This window comes from Crassostrea angulata, chromosome 8 (genome assembly GCF_025612915.1).
Source record: "Crassostrea angulata isolate pt1a10 chromosome 8, ASM2561291v2, whole genome shotgun sequence".
Taxonomy (NCBI): domain Eukaryota; kingdom Metazoa; phylum Mollusca; class Bivalvia; order Ostreida; family Ostreidae; genus Magallana; species Magallana angulata.
In genome coordinates this window covers 26,528,804-26,546,199 of record NC_069118.1, presented here as the reverse complement: position 1 = coordinate 26,546,199, position 17,396 = coordinate 26,528,804, and the positions used below count along the sequence as shown (strand labels likewise).

At 33.4% G+C, this 17,396-nt stretch overlaps 2 protein-coding genes and 1 pseudogene across 4 annotated transcripts in view; 2 read left to right on the top strand and 1 right to left on the bottom strand.

Annotated features, from left to right (window-relative positions):
- Window positions 1–17,396, top strand: part of LOC128159955 (beta-1,4-galactosyltransferase 4-like) — a 92,842-nt gene that overhangs the window by 66,459 nt on the left and 8,987 nt on the right. The window contains exon 7 of one of the 3 annotated variants that reach the window (XM_052823197.1): window positions 13,479–13,609. The exons of the other annotated variants lie outside the window; for them this stretch is intronic. Within the exon in view, the coding sequence (XP_052679157.1) occupies window positions 13,479–13,554 (76 nt within the window). The 3' untranslated portion in view covers window positions 13,555–13,609. Of the gene's footprint in view, window positions 1–13,478; window positions 13,610–17,396 lie in introns of those variants that run through there. 3 annotated transcript variants of the gene reach the window in all.
- On the top strand, window positions 9,655–11,007 carry LOC128159960 (P2X purinoceptor 7-like). Its single transcript, XM_052823199.1, has 3 exons — window positions 9,655–9,818; window positions 10,467–10,688; window positions 10,848–11,007. The coding sequence occupies exons 1-3, from the start codon at window positions 9,655–9,657 to the stop codon at window positions 11,005–11,007; spliced, it is 546 nt and encodes a 181-aa protein (XP_052679159.1).
- Window positions 11,401–13,224, bottom strand: LOC128159958 (uncharacterized; annotated as a pseudogene).

Sequence of the window (17,396 nt, the reverse complement as noted above, 5' to 3'; positions counted from 1 at the left end):
TTAATTATGGAAGCTAAAATCTGAATATCAATTAACGTCCGCTCAAATTTAGAAGAAAAACAGTAATATTAATAGTTTCTTACCTACACACAAAAATACATAAATACTTAAAATACATAAGTTTACTTATAATTCTTATTTGCTGGCGTTCCTGACTAGAATGGCCCAAAATTGGGCAACATTTTACAAAATTTTACTATTTTTGACACAACAACTCATTCTTAGACATACAATTTTTCTAATAATTATGGCCTGCCCTTAAGACATATTTAGTTATAACGTATATCTTTATTGCTAAAATTAAATATGTCAAACTTGAACTTGGAATTCGCCTCAAATAAAATATAAAGGCGACAGAACTCTTAAAAATAATATTAACTAGTAGACCGATTGTTTTCGAACAATTTTTCGAAAAGAAAAATTAAAAGAACTTCCGTCCAATGTTTAGAAAGGGATATGACATAATCGACTTTGATTTTCTACAACAAAACATGACCTTGAAAAAGGATTTGAGTACTAATGCTTTTCTATATCGCTTTTAATAAGTTCTCTTAAGTAACTTTATATATATATATATATATATATATATATATATATATATATATATATATATATATATATATATATATATATATATATATATATATATGCATTTCGTCCAATTAAGAAAGAAAAGATAAAACTTATTTTACCCTTGGCCCTTAAAAACCCCAATTTTAATTAATTGCCCTTCTACATCCAGAAGTGTTTTTTTCAAAATGTTTGTCATTTGTAAGAAGGATATGATCAAGCATTTTTTTGGATTCTAGCCACTAAAATGCTTAATTACGCAAATCTAGTACAAAAGAAGGGATAAGGGGGAGGAGAGCTAATTGAACATTGAACTAGATCAGATATATATGTTGCATATACTTATAACACATCTGTTTTTAAAGATCAAAGGTCAAGTGTCAAGGTTAACATAAAAATGGGGGGGGGAGGGGTAATTGAATGTAAATGAATCTGATATATTTGTCCCATATACTTATAACACATTAGTTCTTAAAGGTCTAAGGTCAAGGTTAAAGATCAAAGGTCACACATTTAAAAAGAGGGGTGTATTTCATATGTGTTTGTGAAATCAGTGAAATTCAAAGGGAAATAACTGCTTGAAGGGGACGTTGGACTCTTTTGGAATCAAATAAATTGAAGAAACTTCTAAATGTACCGAGGACATTGGTAAAAGTTTGAAGTCTTTATCTCTTATGGTTTCAGAGGAGTAGGGATAACAAGCATTACGTACAAAAGGGGCAATAACTCACTTACTTTTTCAAGGTGGAAGCTGAAGGGCTACATTTGGTCTTAAGAAGTCCTACTTCACCCTGCATAAAAGTTCTCTATATCACCGTAAACAAAATAGATATGAAGACTCATGAATGCACAAACTTTCAAATTACATTGACCTTTGACTTTTTTGTCATTTTGATCGGCCAAAGTAGACGCTTCAATCCCAAGTAGTCCGAAGTTTCTATGACAAATAATAAAAAAAGTAAGAAGAGATTTTATTGAAATGTAAACACTTTCAGGTGCAATAACTACTAAAAGTGAAGGGCAGATCCTTTCGGTATGTATAAATTGAAGAATTCTCTAAGTGAAGACATTGGTAAAAATTCCAAGTCTCTATCGCCTATAGTTTCAGGGGAGCAGCGCTAACAAGCTTTTAGTACAATAAGGGCAATAACTCTGTAATTATTTAAAGGCAGGAACCATGGGGTTATAGTTGAAAATGTCTGATGTCTACATCCATCAAACAGTTTTTCCCTACCACCTTTGACACAGGGTGATTTTGTACCATAACTTTTAATGACAAATTACATAAAGTTTAAACTGTTTAGATACCTCTGATAACAAAAAACAAAAAAGTCACGCCGAGCTAAATAGAAAAAAAAGAATAAAAACATAGAGAAATCAAAAGGTTTTTCACCTGAAAGGTGAAAAGTTCTAATTATAATAAAAAAAATATAATAATAATAATAATAACTAGACACAATCTCGTTGTGAGCAACGAGGAGGTCTTCAATCTGATTTTAGAATTTGAGATATATGTTAAATCTTGATTATGCTTTTTAACAGCTAAAAATGATTTTGAGTAGAAAAACAAAGTCTACCTTCTAAGGGCCAGATGCTATTTTGTTTCAGGGATAAGAGCTTTATTTAACAGTGTTTAGTAATCCATCACCGTTCTTATAATATCTGAGAAAAAAAAATTTAAGGGGCCAGTCCCATATCTTCTTTTTGGAGCCGCTGAACCAAAGTTTGAAGGTTGCATTTTGTAAAGTACGTCATTTTAAGCATTTTTTCTTCTATACTTCATTTTAAAATATTTTCCTTTTTGAGATATAGGTGGTCATAGTTTATGGACTCTTAACCCTAAAAATCCTTATTACTTAACACATGATTAAATCAATACATTACTTGGATGCATAACTGTAAGATAAAAATATTTGCTTCTATAGTCTTTCATTTAATTTACCTCAGCAAAGAGCTACAGATGAAAGATTTTAGAGCCCTTTAGTTCCCTCATTTGCGGGGCCAGTCCCTTTTTCTTGATATCAAATAAAAGGTCATTTAAATCTCAACACATTTTGTTCAACAACTGTTTAGAAATTCGTTACCGTTCTTGAGATATATGGGAAAGAAATTTATAGGAGCTGATCCCTTAACTCCTTATGGGGGCCGTTTAACGAAATTTTGAAAATTGCATAATATTTAGTACATCATTCTGAGCATCTTTTCTTCTGTACTGCATTTCAAAATATTTTTCCTTTCTGAGATATTGGTGATCAAAATTCTGGACTTTTGGCCCCCTAAAAACATCTTATTATGTACAATGTAACACATGATTAAATCAATACATTACTTGGATACATAACTGTAAGATAAAAATATTTGCTTCTATAGTCTTTCATTTAATTTACCTCAGCAAAGAGCTACAGATGAAAGATTTTAAAGCCCTTTAATTCCCTCATTTGCGGGGCCAGTCCCTTTTTCTTGATATCCAAAAAAAGGTCATTTAAATCTCAACACATTTTGTTCAACAACTATTTAGAAATTCGTTACCGTTCTTGAGATATATGGGAAGGAAAGTTTTAGGGGCTGATCCCTTAACTCCTTATGGGGGCCGTTTAACGAAATTTTGAAAATTGCATAATATTTAGTACATCATTCTGAGCATCTTTTCTTCTGTACTGCATTTCAAAATATTTTTCCTTTCTGAGATATTGGTGATCAAAATTCTGGACTTTTGGCCCCCTAAAAACATCTTATTATGTAACACATGATTAAATCAATACATTACTTGGATGCATAACTGTAAGATAAACATATTTGCTTCTATAGTCTTTCATTTAATTTACCTCAGCAAAGAGCTACAGATGAAAGATTTTAGAGCCCTTTAGTTCCCTCATTTGCGGGGCCAGTCCCTTTTTCTTGATATCAAATAAAAGGTCATTTAAATCTCAACACACTTTGTTCAACAATTGTTTAGAAATTTGTTACTGTTCTTGAGATATATGGGAAAGAACATTTTAGGTGCCGATCCCTTAACTCCTTATAAGGGCCGTTTAACATAATTTTGAAAATTACATATGATTTAATACATCATTCTGAGCATATTTTCTTCTATACTGCATTTCAAAAGAAAATTCCTTTCTGAGATATTGGTGATCAAAATTCTGGATTTTTGGCCCCTAAAAACCCCTAATTACGTAACACATGATAAAATCAATACATTACAGTTCGGGAAAATATCTACTAGATCTGAAAGTTTCACAAAAATCGGTTCAGCCATATCCGAGAAATCGCCTGCACAATTTTTTGTAAGGAAAAAAATGATAATAATAGGGAAAAGAAACCGAACGAAAACAATAAGGTCTTCCGTTGGAAAACGGAAGACCTTAATAATAATAATAATAATACTAATAACTAGACACGATCTCGTTGCGAGCAACGAGGAGGTCTTCCGTCCGATTTTTAGAAGAATATATGACATCATCGACTTTGATTTTCGACAACAAAACATGATATGAAAAAAGGAGTGAAGTACTTACGCTTCATTGCATCGCATGTCATAAGTTCTATTACATTGCTTTTTTAAATGCTTGCATTTCTTCCAATCAAGATTGAAAAAATTAATTTTGTTAACATCTCGTCCCTAAAAACCCTAATTGGGTAACGCAAGAGAAAATCATTATATTTTTAGGATATAGAAAAGTATTATACCTAATCTAGCATTAATAACTTTTCACAAAATGGCTCTCATTAAAGGGCTATAGATAAAATTTTTAGAGCCCTTTGATCCCCTAATTTAAGGGGCCAGCCCCTTTTTCTTGGAATCAGATGAAAGAACATTTAATTCTGAAAACATTTTGTCAACAAGTGTTTAAAAATTCGTTACCATTCTGGAGATATATGAGATAGAAGGTTTTAGGGGCCGATCCCTTATCTCCTTATAGGGGCTGTTTAACAAAATTTTGAAGGTTGTATATTGTTAAGAACATTAATTTGAACAACTTTTCTTCTGTATTGCATTACAAAATATTTTTCCTTTCTGAGATATGGGTGATCAAAATTTTGGACTTTTGGCCCCTAAAAACCCTTAATTACGTTATACACGACAAAATAGTTACATTGCTTGGATACATAACTGTGAGATAAACATATTTGCTTCTATAACCATTCACAAAATATCCCTCAGTAAAGGGCTACAGATGAAATACTTTAAAGCCCTTTGGTCCCCTGATTTGAGGTGCCAGCCCCTTTCCTGATATCAAATGAAAAATCTTGTAAATATAAACTTTTTTTTGCATTACATGTGTAAACAAAATATTTTTCGGAAAAGAAGTCTCAATTTTCGGGACCGGGTGAGCTTTAACGCCTTTTGGGCATGACAAATATGAATGCCGAATTGCACATCTACAATCTCTTGTCTACAATCTATGAAAGTTTGAACTCAATATCTTTTACCGTTTAGGAGGAGATCCATGGACAAGGCGACCCTCTGATAATTGCTAAAACGTCAATCTCTCAAGAATGGAAATGACGTCACAAAATGACGTCACAAATAAAAATTATATTCAGTTCGGGAAAATATCTACTAGATCTGAAAGTTTCACAAAAATCGGTTCAGCCATATCCGAGAAATCGCCTGCACAATTTTTTGTAAGGAAAAAAATGATAATAATAGGGAAAAGAAACCGATCGAAAACAATAAGGTCTTCCGTTGGAAAACGGAAGACCTTAATAATAATAATAATAATACTAATAACTAGACACGATCTCGTTGCGAGCAACGAGGAGGTCTTCCGTCCGATTTTTAGAAGAATATATGACATCATCGACTTTGATTTTCGACAACAAAACATGATATGAAAAAAGGAGTGAAGTACTTACGCTTCATTGCATCGCATGTCATAAGTTCTATTACATTGCTTTTTTAAATGCTTGCATTTCTTCCAATCAAGATTGAAAAAATTAATTTTGTTAACATCTCGTCCCTAAAAACCCTAATTGGGTAACGCAAGAGAAAATCATTATATTTTTAGGATATAGAAAAGTATTATACCTAATCTAGCATTAATAACTTTTCACAAAATGGCTCTCATTAAAGGGCTATAGATAAAATTTTTAGAGCCCTTTGATCCCCTAATTTAAGGGGCCAGCCCCTTTTTCTTGGAATCAGATGAAAGAACATTTAATTCTGAAAACATTTTGTCAACAAGTGTTTAAAAATTCGTTACCATTCTGGAGATATATGAGATAGAAGGTTTTAGGGGCCGATCCCTTATCTCCTTATAGGGGCTGTTTAACAAAATTTTGAAGGTTGTATATTGTTAAGAACATTAATTTGAACAACTTTTCTTCTGTATTGCATTACAAAATATTTTTCCTTTCTGAGATATGGGTGATCAAAATTTTGGACTTTTGGCCCCTAAAAACCCTTAATTACGTTATACACGACAAAATAGTTACATTGCTTGGATACATAACTGTGAGATAAACATATTTGCTTCTATAACATTTCACAAAATATCTCTCAGTAAAGGGCTACAGATTAAAGAATTTAGAGCCCTTTGGTTCCCTAATTTTAGGGGCCAGCCCCTTTTTCTTGATATCATATGAAAGGTCATTTAATTCCAAACAAATTTTGTTCAACAAGTGTTTAGAAATTTGTTACCATTCTGGAGACATTCGAGATATATGAGATAGAAGGTTTTAGGGGCCGATCCCTTATCTCCTTATAGGGGCCGTTTAACAAAATTTAGAGCCCTTTGGTTCCTTAATTTTAGGGGCCAGCCCCTTTCCTGATATCAAATAAAAGGTCTTGTAAATATCAACTTTTTTTGCATTACATGTGTTAACAAAATATTTTTTAGAAAAGAGATAAAGTAAGAAAACCATGAAAAATTACAACGTTTTTTTAGTCTCAATTTTTAGGACCGGGCGAGCTTTAACGCCTTTTGAGCATGACAAATATGAATGCCAAATTGCACATCTACAATCTCTTGTCTACAATCCCTGAAAGTTTGAACTCAATATCTTTTACCGTTTAGGAGGAGATCCCTGGACAAGCCGACCCTCTGAAAATCGCTAAACGTCATTTTCTCAAGAACGGAAATGACGTCATCAAAACAAAAAAATGTATATTAAGGTAACCCAGTCCTCAATGTTGTTGTATCAAGATTTTCTTGAGAAGTATATCATTGAAATCTGTAGACAAAACATACTTAAAAAATACAAAGATAATGGGGGGTCAGTATCCATCCCTCTGAGTTATGGCCTATTTAATTTGACCTTTTCGCACCTAAAATGCAATTTCATCCTGATTAGGATTTTTTGTCAGTATTTTTGATTAAGCAAACTTATTTCTTCAAATATTGTTTTTAATTATGCACAATGGTCACACTGAATAGAGGGATTATGCAAAAAAATTGTACGAAGCTGCATAAAAATTTTTGTGACCTTTTTGCACTTAAAATAGACAATTTCTATAATTGTTACAATTCGATTTGAAATAAAAACTTTTTGAATATCAAGAATTTTATAAGATTAATCCAGTTTGCCTAGATATGTATTCAGTATCATTTTGACATAATATAACATGGGGGTCAGTGATATCAAATTTTAGATATAGGGCTTCAAAGGTAAAATTATTGCAAAATTTGGCTTAAAAATTTTCAGATATGTTCTATATTTTTGCATGATTTTATGCTAAACGGCTATCACATTCTCAAGATTTGATTTTGTACATGTCACACAGAACCTATAAAATATCTTACCAACCTATCAAATGTTAAAAATGTGAATAATGAATAAAGTATAATAAAAAGAAAAGTATAATGAAAATTCATAAAATTGCTTGTTTCTGTCATTTTCGTCTAAAAAACCTTCCGCACGAAAAAAAAGTTCCCCAAAAACTTGTTTGTTTCTTGAATTCAAATGGATTTTCTTTATGAATGTTGTGTAATTATGAAATAATAATCTATCTGTGATTATCAAATAAATAAAATCATATTCATTTCAAATATAATGATCATCTGCGCATTGAAATCAAAACATGAGGAGTGAGATACCTTAAGTTCGGAATAATATCTATTAGATCTGAAAGTTTCACGAAAATCGGTTCAGCCATTTCCGAGAAATCGCCTGCACAAATTTTGTAAGAAAAAAAAAATAATAATAGGGAAAAAGAAACCGAACGAAAACAATAAGGTCTTCCGTTGGAAAACGGAAGACTTTAATAATAATAACTAGACACGATCTCGTTGCAAGCAACGAGGAGGTCTTCCGTCCGATTTTTGGAAGGAAATATGACATCATCGACTTTGACTTTAGAGAACAAAACATGATATGGAAAAGGGGTGATGTACTAATGCTTTTTTGTATCGCTTTTTATTAGTTCTTTTACATTGCTTTTTAAATACTTGCATTTCTTTCAATTAAGAAAGAAAAGATTAAACTTCTTTACCTCTGGTCCCTAAAAACCCTAATTAGTTAACACAAGAGAAAATCGTTATATTGTTAAGATACATAAACGTATTATACCTAATTTAGTTTTAATAACCTTTCACAAAATGGCTCTCAGTAAAAGGGCTATAGATAAAAAACTTTAGAGCCCTTTGGTCCCCGAACTTAAGGGGTCAGCCCCTTTTTCTTGATATCAAATGAAAGGTCATAAAATTTTGAACACATTTTGTTCAACAAGTGTTTAGAAATTTGTTACCGTTCTGGGGGTATATAAAAAAGAAGGTTTTAGGGGCCGATCCCTTATCTCCTTTCTGGAGCCATTTAACTAAATTTTGAAGGTTGCTTATTGTTAAAAACACCATTTTGAACATCGTGTCTTCAGTACTGCATTTCAAAATATTTTTCCTTTCTGAGATGTGGGTGATCAAAACTTTGGACTTTTGGCCCCTAAAAACCCATAATTACGTAAAACATGATGAAATAATTACATTGCATGGATACATAACTCTAAGATAAATATATTTGCTTTGATGACATTTCACAAAATATCTCTCTGTAAAGAGCTACATATGAAAGACTTTAGAGCACTTTGATCCTCTTATTTAAGGGACCAGCCCCTTTTTCTTAATATTAAATGAAAGGACATTTAATTCTACACAAATTTTGAACACATTTTACTGCCAAATGTTTAGAAATTCTGTAATTTTCTTGAGGTATATGGGAAAGAACGTTTTAGGGGCCGATCCCTTATCTCCTTATAGGGGCTGTTTAACGAAATTTTGAAGGTTGCATATTGTTAAGAACACCATTTTGAACAACCTTATTTTCTGTACTGCATTTCAAAATAGTTTTCCTTTCTGAGATATGGGTGATCAAAATTTTGGACTTTTGGCCCCTAAAAACCCCTAATCATATAACACATGATAAAATCGTTACATTGCTTGGAATCATAACTGTAAGATAAACATATTTGCTTCTATAACATTTAACAAAGTATCCCTAGTAAAGGGCTACAGATGAAAGACTTTAGGGCCCTTTTGTCCCCTAATTTGAGAAACCAGCCCCTTTTTCTTGATATCAAATGGAAGGTATTGTAAATATTAACTTTTTTTACATTACATTTGTTAACAAAATATTTTTCAGAAGAGAGGTAAACAAGAAAAACCATGAAAAATTATGACTTTTTTTAATCTCAATTTTCTCGAACAGGCGAGCTTTAACGCCTTTTGAGCATGACAAATATGAATGCCAAATGGTACATCTACAATCTACTGCCTACAATCCCTGAAAGTTTGAACTCAATATCTTTTACCGTTTAGAAGGAGGTCCCTGGACAAGTCGACCCTCTGAAAATCGCTAAAACGTCACTATCTTAAAGGTCACCGGCAATAAAAATTGAACTTAGATTTTTTGCTGAAAAATAGTAGTTTGTACCTTAAATAAAGGGTTTACAAGTTTCCAGCGCGGTATCTCGACTACACGCTTTATGAATTACCTGTAAAAACTCGAAAGGTATCCAAAAATAGAACGAGGAGGTGTGTCTGATTTGGAGCGATCTGAATGGTCGTTTAACCTGTGACGTCATATTTATCATAAACTAAACTAGAGAATCGTGAACGAAGGCGAAACAGCGTTAATTTTATCTTAATCATGGCTGGAATCGCCTTGAACCCCGACGAAATCCAATTTATAGTTCAACCTTACCAGTTTGAGCCACATCGACGACCAGAACAACCCCTTTCATCGTTAGAATCTTCAAGTAAGAGCGACTCTGAGCGAGATTCTGACATCAACGCTGTTGCGACTGATGAATGGTATGCATTGTTTCTTATTTATTCGGCAATGAAACTTTAGAATTTTAATCATTTAAAAAAAAAACCTTTCATTCTCTAAAACAACCAAAAAATAAATTGGTTAAACGAATCAATGTAAAGGAGCTATTCTTAATCCCATTTTTGTCCCATATTTCCCAAAAGTCCCCAATTGAAAGTTGAATTTAATTTCAAAGTACAATCAAAGATCTATTTAATAAGTCCATGGTTGTACTTGTTTTGACAGTAATAAAACTGATAGTTTACATGCTCAAGCTAGTTAATTACTTTAATAATACCAACCATGTGCGTAAGATAAATACGCTGATTGTGTAATTATGGACTAATTATATTTGGTAAAAAAAAAAACGGGCGGAGAAATGAGCAGTTGGAAGTGGCTACAAAGAAATAAAATTATTACATGCCGCCTTTAATGTTTGTATGTGTTTTGAATATTGTCAATTGTTTTAGTTTGGAATTACTTGCAAAATTGGTCAGAAAAAATAATTACTGAACTGTTGTAACGCAAAGTCAAACCAAGTCATACAAATTGTTTAAAGAAGAACATTGCACATTTGTTTAAAAAATTATAACATTTTGTGTAATATTGTGTCTCAACCATTTTACTGTTTTCTTAATTTTTATTTTCAGGTGCACCTGTAATAACTGCGTTGCTATGCCCACTGCAACAGAGAGAAGATGCTGTCAGAGCTTTGCAGTTTTCCAGCCAAAACTGGATGAAGCCAGGATAACCTGCATCACAATGCATGAAGCCTTTCAAGTCAACTGCTTAAACCACCACGTCCTTGAGCTGTCCTTCTACGAGTATCTAGATTACAATGGGCCTATCGGAGATGAAGAACCAGTCCATGAGTAAGTTTGATATTTACTGATTGTCAGTATACAAGATATCTCGGTATAATTACGGTAATTGGTAAATGATAAGTAATATTTCGAAGAAAAATGTTCTATAATGATTTTACAACAAGAATCTGTACTTAAAACTTATTCAATGTCATTGTATTTTTTCAGACTCTACCGGTACATCGCTTATCGCAGATACACCAGATGGTTGTGGCATCGCCAGGGGAAAAAGACCAGGAAAGTCATTCCCTCATGTTTTATGAGTGCCATTCGCACCAGATTTCCATCTGACGGGTTTACAGAATTTAAGTATCCTAGAGACTACTGAGGAAGAATTCATCGTAAAAGACCAAGAAAGAAGAAATGTGACATGTCTTAAAGGAATTATTTTGTTCTGAACAATATTAACTATTGACTACAACATGCTTGTGCATAAAAGTCTAAGTATATCAGGACATTCAAAATGTCTTATATGCAACAGTTGCTAATTTTGATAAACATGAAAAACACCAACCTTGTTGTATTGTTTTATACATGTAAACACATAATATTGATATATATATATACATGTATACATATATAGACATTTTAAAAAAATACCTGGTACTGCATCTTATTAAACCAGATGGCATTTAAAGACATATATGACATATATATAAGTTTGCAAACAGGATCAATATTTACAGAACTACAAATATTTACATCACTCAAGTATCACTCATCAATGTTTTCACTGTCTCTGATGTTAGCGGTTGAAACGTGTCCGGTATTTCCTCACTGCTTCACTTTTGTCCACTCGATTCCCAATAGCAGCCATAGGTGGTGGGCATTCCTGACGGAAGGTCTCTTGTGCAACTTCATATGAAGGGTATCTTCTCCTTAATTCAAAGATTTCCTCCATCAATCTGTCGACATACTCTAAAAAAAACATGAATAAATTACAGAAAATATTTATTATGCAAAACTTATTTCATCTTTTTGTCAAAGATTACCTTTTCAGTGTATTTGTGAGAATTACATGGATTTTTTTTTATGAATGACTTTTTTTTAATAATAAAACAACTATTACTATAATTCAATACAACATTAATTACCATATGAGCAGGTATCCATCACAGCTTTTAGGGTGTGGCCCCCCTTCTTTGCCTTTGGATAAGCCACCTTCCAACGTAGATCACCACCCTTTGTAATTGCCTGCCTTCTTTCGGTGTTTTCATTTTGATGAATAGCAGCAAGAAGTACTCTAAGAATAATATTAGTTAGATTGAGGATACAGAAACACTTTTCTTCTGGATAATAGAGTAAAGAATAAAATATGAGACTAATGAGATAATGTGTAATGGTTCAACTTACAATGACTAAGAGCAGCTTTGTAATTTTTTATAAGAATATAGATGGAAGAAATTTACCTTGCATTCATGGCATCGTAGAAGAAGTGGTGAAACTTAGGTGCAAAGTGGCACACAGTCTTGTGGTAAGCCTCTAGCTGTGATGTCTGCTGTGCTGTGATAGTTTCCTGACATCCTTCACAAGTCTCTTGTTTCCTACGATAAGCTGTAATTCTTTGTCAGCTTTAGAACCTACACATAAAAATTTCCATTTTTGTATTAAATGTGTTGATATTTTAAATATCAATAACTAATGTGATGAAAATCTGATCTTGATAAGTAAATTTGTCTATTTATATAGGTTAATAGTTTAAAACACTTGCAAATATGTTTCAATATTTTTTTTTTGTTGTCACAATGGAACAATCTAATTAGTAAACTAAAGGTGTCACCACAAAATTTTACCTTTGGTGATCCAGGATCTTTCAGCTAATGGGGGATGTTCACAAGCCTGGAATCTATCACCATGACCCTCATTGACATCACACACATGATTCAAAATGGAAAGCCATTTCTCCTCCACCAGATCGCCATCATCATCACTTGTGGCTGCAGCCCAGTACAAATGGTTCGAAATGGAGTGACATCAGTCCTTAATCTGCTCGCACCCTTTCTTCTTTGATAGCAGCTGAAGTTTCTTGAAAATACCTGTAACAGAGATAAGATATATCAATGATGAATTCAATAAAGCAACTACATGCTGCCGTATTTTGCTGAATGTCCAGGACTGCAACATCTGGCATCACCGCCTACTTTAACATCCCTACTCTCACACAGTTGAAGAGCTGCCGTCTGATATTCCATCCACACATTCCGTACAGCTGGGATGAGATACGAACACTGAATGTTCCTGAATGTCCTTTCACTTATACACATTATGTTCATGTTGCTGAAAAGTTGAAGAGCTTTTGATGCACTAGCTCCTGTAAACAAAATGCTGCCTGCTACTTCTAAGTTCCCTGCAGGAAGTCTTGAAGTCAATGGCTGGCTACCCCAACTGTACTCCATTCCACAAGCTTCACAAGATGACAACATGCGCACAAATGTTCCCAGTCTGCTCTTAATAATCACTCTACACTGTTCATGGCAACTCCTACATGAGGACAGCAGGTCCTTTAGGCAGCTTTCATACACAATGTACTTTCTCTTCCGGTGGACTACGTCCTCTTGGTGGTCTGTGATATCCTTGAAAAATATAATTAATAATTTGACAAACTACCTTTAAAATTATCTGGGGTCTGACTGGAAGTATTCGTCAACCACTATTCATCAACCAGAAATAGAATTGAACCATTTAGAAAAATTTCAAGTTAAAGAAACAGTTTTCTTATAAACAGAATTTAGATCATAGCTTGACACATGAAACCAGTATGTCTGTTATACTTACAGTTTACCAATTGTATCTTCACAGTCATCACATCATCGGACTCATCAACTGGTGGAAGCCAATCTTCATCCTCATCTTCTGTACTGTCGTCCGAGTCTGAGTCTTCTTGGTCTTCATCGTGGCATCTGATGTTTACTCCTGCAGCATCAGTCATGGTCTCCACGGACTTCTGGGCCACATCATCTGTCAAAGTTGCTGATGACTTCAGGGTTGGCTTTTCACAAAAGTCTGTAATGGTACCAATAGACCTCTGAATAGGTTTCATAACAATCTCATCTGTCTGGGTCCTCTTCACAAGAACTTTCTAAAATGGAAACTTACTCTATGACATGTGCTGATATGTACACAGGCATTTTATATTTCACAATTATGCTCCCACAAATAACTTTTATTGTCATTGTCATTTTTTCATTTTAAATGAAATTGGTATTTACCATTATGTCAGTCTGCATAGAGGCATCTTTCTTCTCCCCTACTGTTAAGGCTTCGGTGTTTTCCTCGTGAGTGTCATCATCAGAATCAGGTTCAGGAGAAGGCGTGTTCAAATTCTCTCGCTGGTGACGGATGATGTACTCGCTACATGCCTCTGCTAAGACCTACAATTCACACGTTAATAAAATAATGAAAGTGTAGAATGCATAATAATGCAACATAAAAAGGCATAAAGTAACTGTAATCTGTAGAGGGGCTTTGAACGTTTTTTCATAGAATTGTACCCATAAAACTTTGGGAAATAGAGATCAAATAACAGCTTGAATATATAACATTTGAAAAAATAAAGTCTGAAGTTAGTCAGCTTTTTAAAATATTATTTTACAATTTTAAAATCAATGGGGTGGGTTTGGTGATTATAAAAATCTCCCTCCTTATGAACTTTATTTTTTTTTTCTCTCAAGTGTCAATATAATGTACGCGATCTACCAAAATTTGACATCAGGCAACACAAACCCATTGTTTATAACAAACAAAGGTGTATAATATACAACCAAACACTTGCAGGAAATCAGTTTCCGCTTGAACACACACAATACACAGGGTATATACCTGGGTCCTGACAGGTGGGAGAGGGGGTTGGTGGTGTTGTTTTTGTACAAGCAGCTACACGAGCTAGAGACATGACTCTTCTGATTGACATTCAGTGTTGCACACTTTGGCATGTCAACAGTTTAGAACACATGAAACATTCCCCCAATAAATTATTTAATTATTTTGTAAATGTTGGTAGTTCAAACAAGAAAATATAAATTTTATATTTAAAAATGACTTCTTATATATGCTCTATTTAGTATTATCTAAAAATATTTATGTTTCATTCAATAAATGGTAAAAAATAATAAACAAATAACAAAAACTGTCAATTTGTGTATTTTGGTAGTATTTTACATTATAAAAAGATACTTCTGTTTATAAACAGAGTAGAACTATAGAAAATTATTCATAGAACATTAAAACTGGTTTTCATAAAAACACAGTGGTTTTTATAACGATGATATTTGTACAATATTGAAACACTCTTTTGAAAAATTTCTGACACCCTTGGACCACCCAAGGAAAGACCCAATGACACCTCCTACCACTTTTTCACCCCCAAGACTTCTCGATCTACTATTGTCTTGTTAATAAATGTGAAACATTTGGCGTATACAAATTACGAATCAATCAGAATTATTTTATTAGGGCCTAACAATGATACAAAAATTCTGTTATTCACAATGGACATGCTGAGGTGTCAACATTTGCTACTCTGGCATATGCCTGCATAAGATGATATTGTAGCCAGGAGAACTGGGTATAAAATATGTTTCCGACTTCTAATTAATCAAAATTTTAAAATTCATATATGTAATACATTCTCTTTGCGTTTCTTTCTTCTTGAATGCTGGCTTGATGCATGGGATGGTGGCTCGTTGACCAAGAAGAAGACTGGGGTAGGCATCGGGCTTTAATATCACTCTAAATCCCGTAAGATTCATAGAGTCCACTATACACGGGTTTCTTTGTAAAGGAGTCCGGCGTAAAATGTTCGGAGCAAACGACAGAATGGCAATTTGGTGTCCATAATTTGTCAATTGTGAAAGAAGTCTAAACGGGGTTCACTTTGTTTACTGCGTGTATCCACTTCGAATAAAGGTGTTTCTCCTTCTGTGCATTCGGAAAACGATGAAAAATCACACCAACGGTATTGTCTGGATTGTTCTCGAACTCACAACCGCACAAATCACCATCATTTGCTTATTTTAACGGGATCCTTCTCAATGTCTTCGTCAATTTCTCTTTCCGCGTGACTTTCTAAGGTAGATATATAGATATACGACGGAAAGTTACGAGCGATTCCGATAACTGCTGGAAATTTAACTGTATGTTTATTGGCTCTTTACTACGCTAAACGAATGAGTTTGAACACCGTGTTTTTTACTGTTGGTCTTAGATTTCAATTTATTGCCATTTTATGTAAAGTTGTTATACATGTTTCCGGTGACCTTTAAGAACGGAAATGACGTCATCAAAATAACAACAGAATGTATATTAAGTTTAGATCAATATCTATTAGATCTGAAAGTTTCATGAAAATCGGCCGAGCTGTTTTTGAGAAATCGCGGGCACAAAATTTGTAAGAAAAAAAAAGAAAAATAATAATAATAGGGAAAAAGAAACCGTACGAAACCAATAAGGTCTTCCGTTGGAAACGGAAGACCTTAAATACAAAAGGTTTTTCACCTGAAAGGTGGAAAGACCTAACTAGTAGACTAATTATTTTCAAACAATTTGAGGTCTTTTCTCCTGATTATTTTTCTATGGTTTATTTTAATATAATTTATAAAATAATTTATCTGTGTTACTTTATAAAAAAAAAGTCAAAAACTTAAATATTTTTTAATTAATTTTTTGTTTGACCTTGACATTTGACGTTTATGTCATATTGACCGATAAAGATAAAAATTTCAATTTGAATTGGTCTGATGGCCCTACAATGTAGGGTTCAAAAGTCGTAGGTGTTTTTAACAAACTTAAGAAACTTTCAGGGGCGATTAATGAGCCAGAAGGGGGCCTCGGGCCCTTTCGATATGAATAGATTGAAGAACCCTCTAAGTGTACTGAAGACATTGGTAAAGGTTTGGAGTCTCTACTTCTACCAGTTTATGAGAAGTAGCGATAACAAGCATTCTGTACAATAGGGGCAATAACTTTATAATGGTTTCAAGGTAGGGGATGGAGGGTTATATTTTGAAGTCCTACTACGTCCATGAAAAAGTTTTTTCTCTACCACTCTAAACAAAATAGATCTTAAAACTCATTATTTAACGGATTTACAAATGACCTTGAACTTTGACCTTTATGTCATAGTGTTTGGCCAAGGTAGACACTTCCATCCCAAGTGGTCCGAAATCTCTATTACAAATAATAAAAAAGTTGGAAATGATTTTATCGAAATTTAAATACTTTCAGAGGCAATAACTACTAAAAGAGGGCCTCAGATCCTTTTGTAAGAATAGTTTGAAGAACCCTCTAAGTTTACTGAAGACATTGGTAAAAGTTCGAAGTCTCTATCTTTCATTGTTTTAGAGGAGTAGCGATTAGAGGCAATTCAAGCGTTCAATAGGAGCAAAAGCTACAATTATATGTCCCTTTCCGGTTTTTTTTTATATCTGATGTTTCCTCGAGAGAGCTACAATTCCACAGGATCTCCGTAATGGTGCAAAATTAATTTTTCAATGAGGCTAATTTCGGTCTGAAAAGATCGATTTTATATTTGACTTCCTTTAGATAAAATGATTTTTTATTTCAGGTTGAACAAAATTACCGTATATAAATCAAAACCAGATAAAATACATCAGCATGTTTACCAGTCGTCTTTTTCAGCAGCCATGACAGTTCTCGCGTGATTTTATGGGATTTACGCTTGGAGTTTTGATGAGCTTGATAACGTGAATGTCAGTGTAA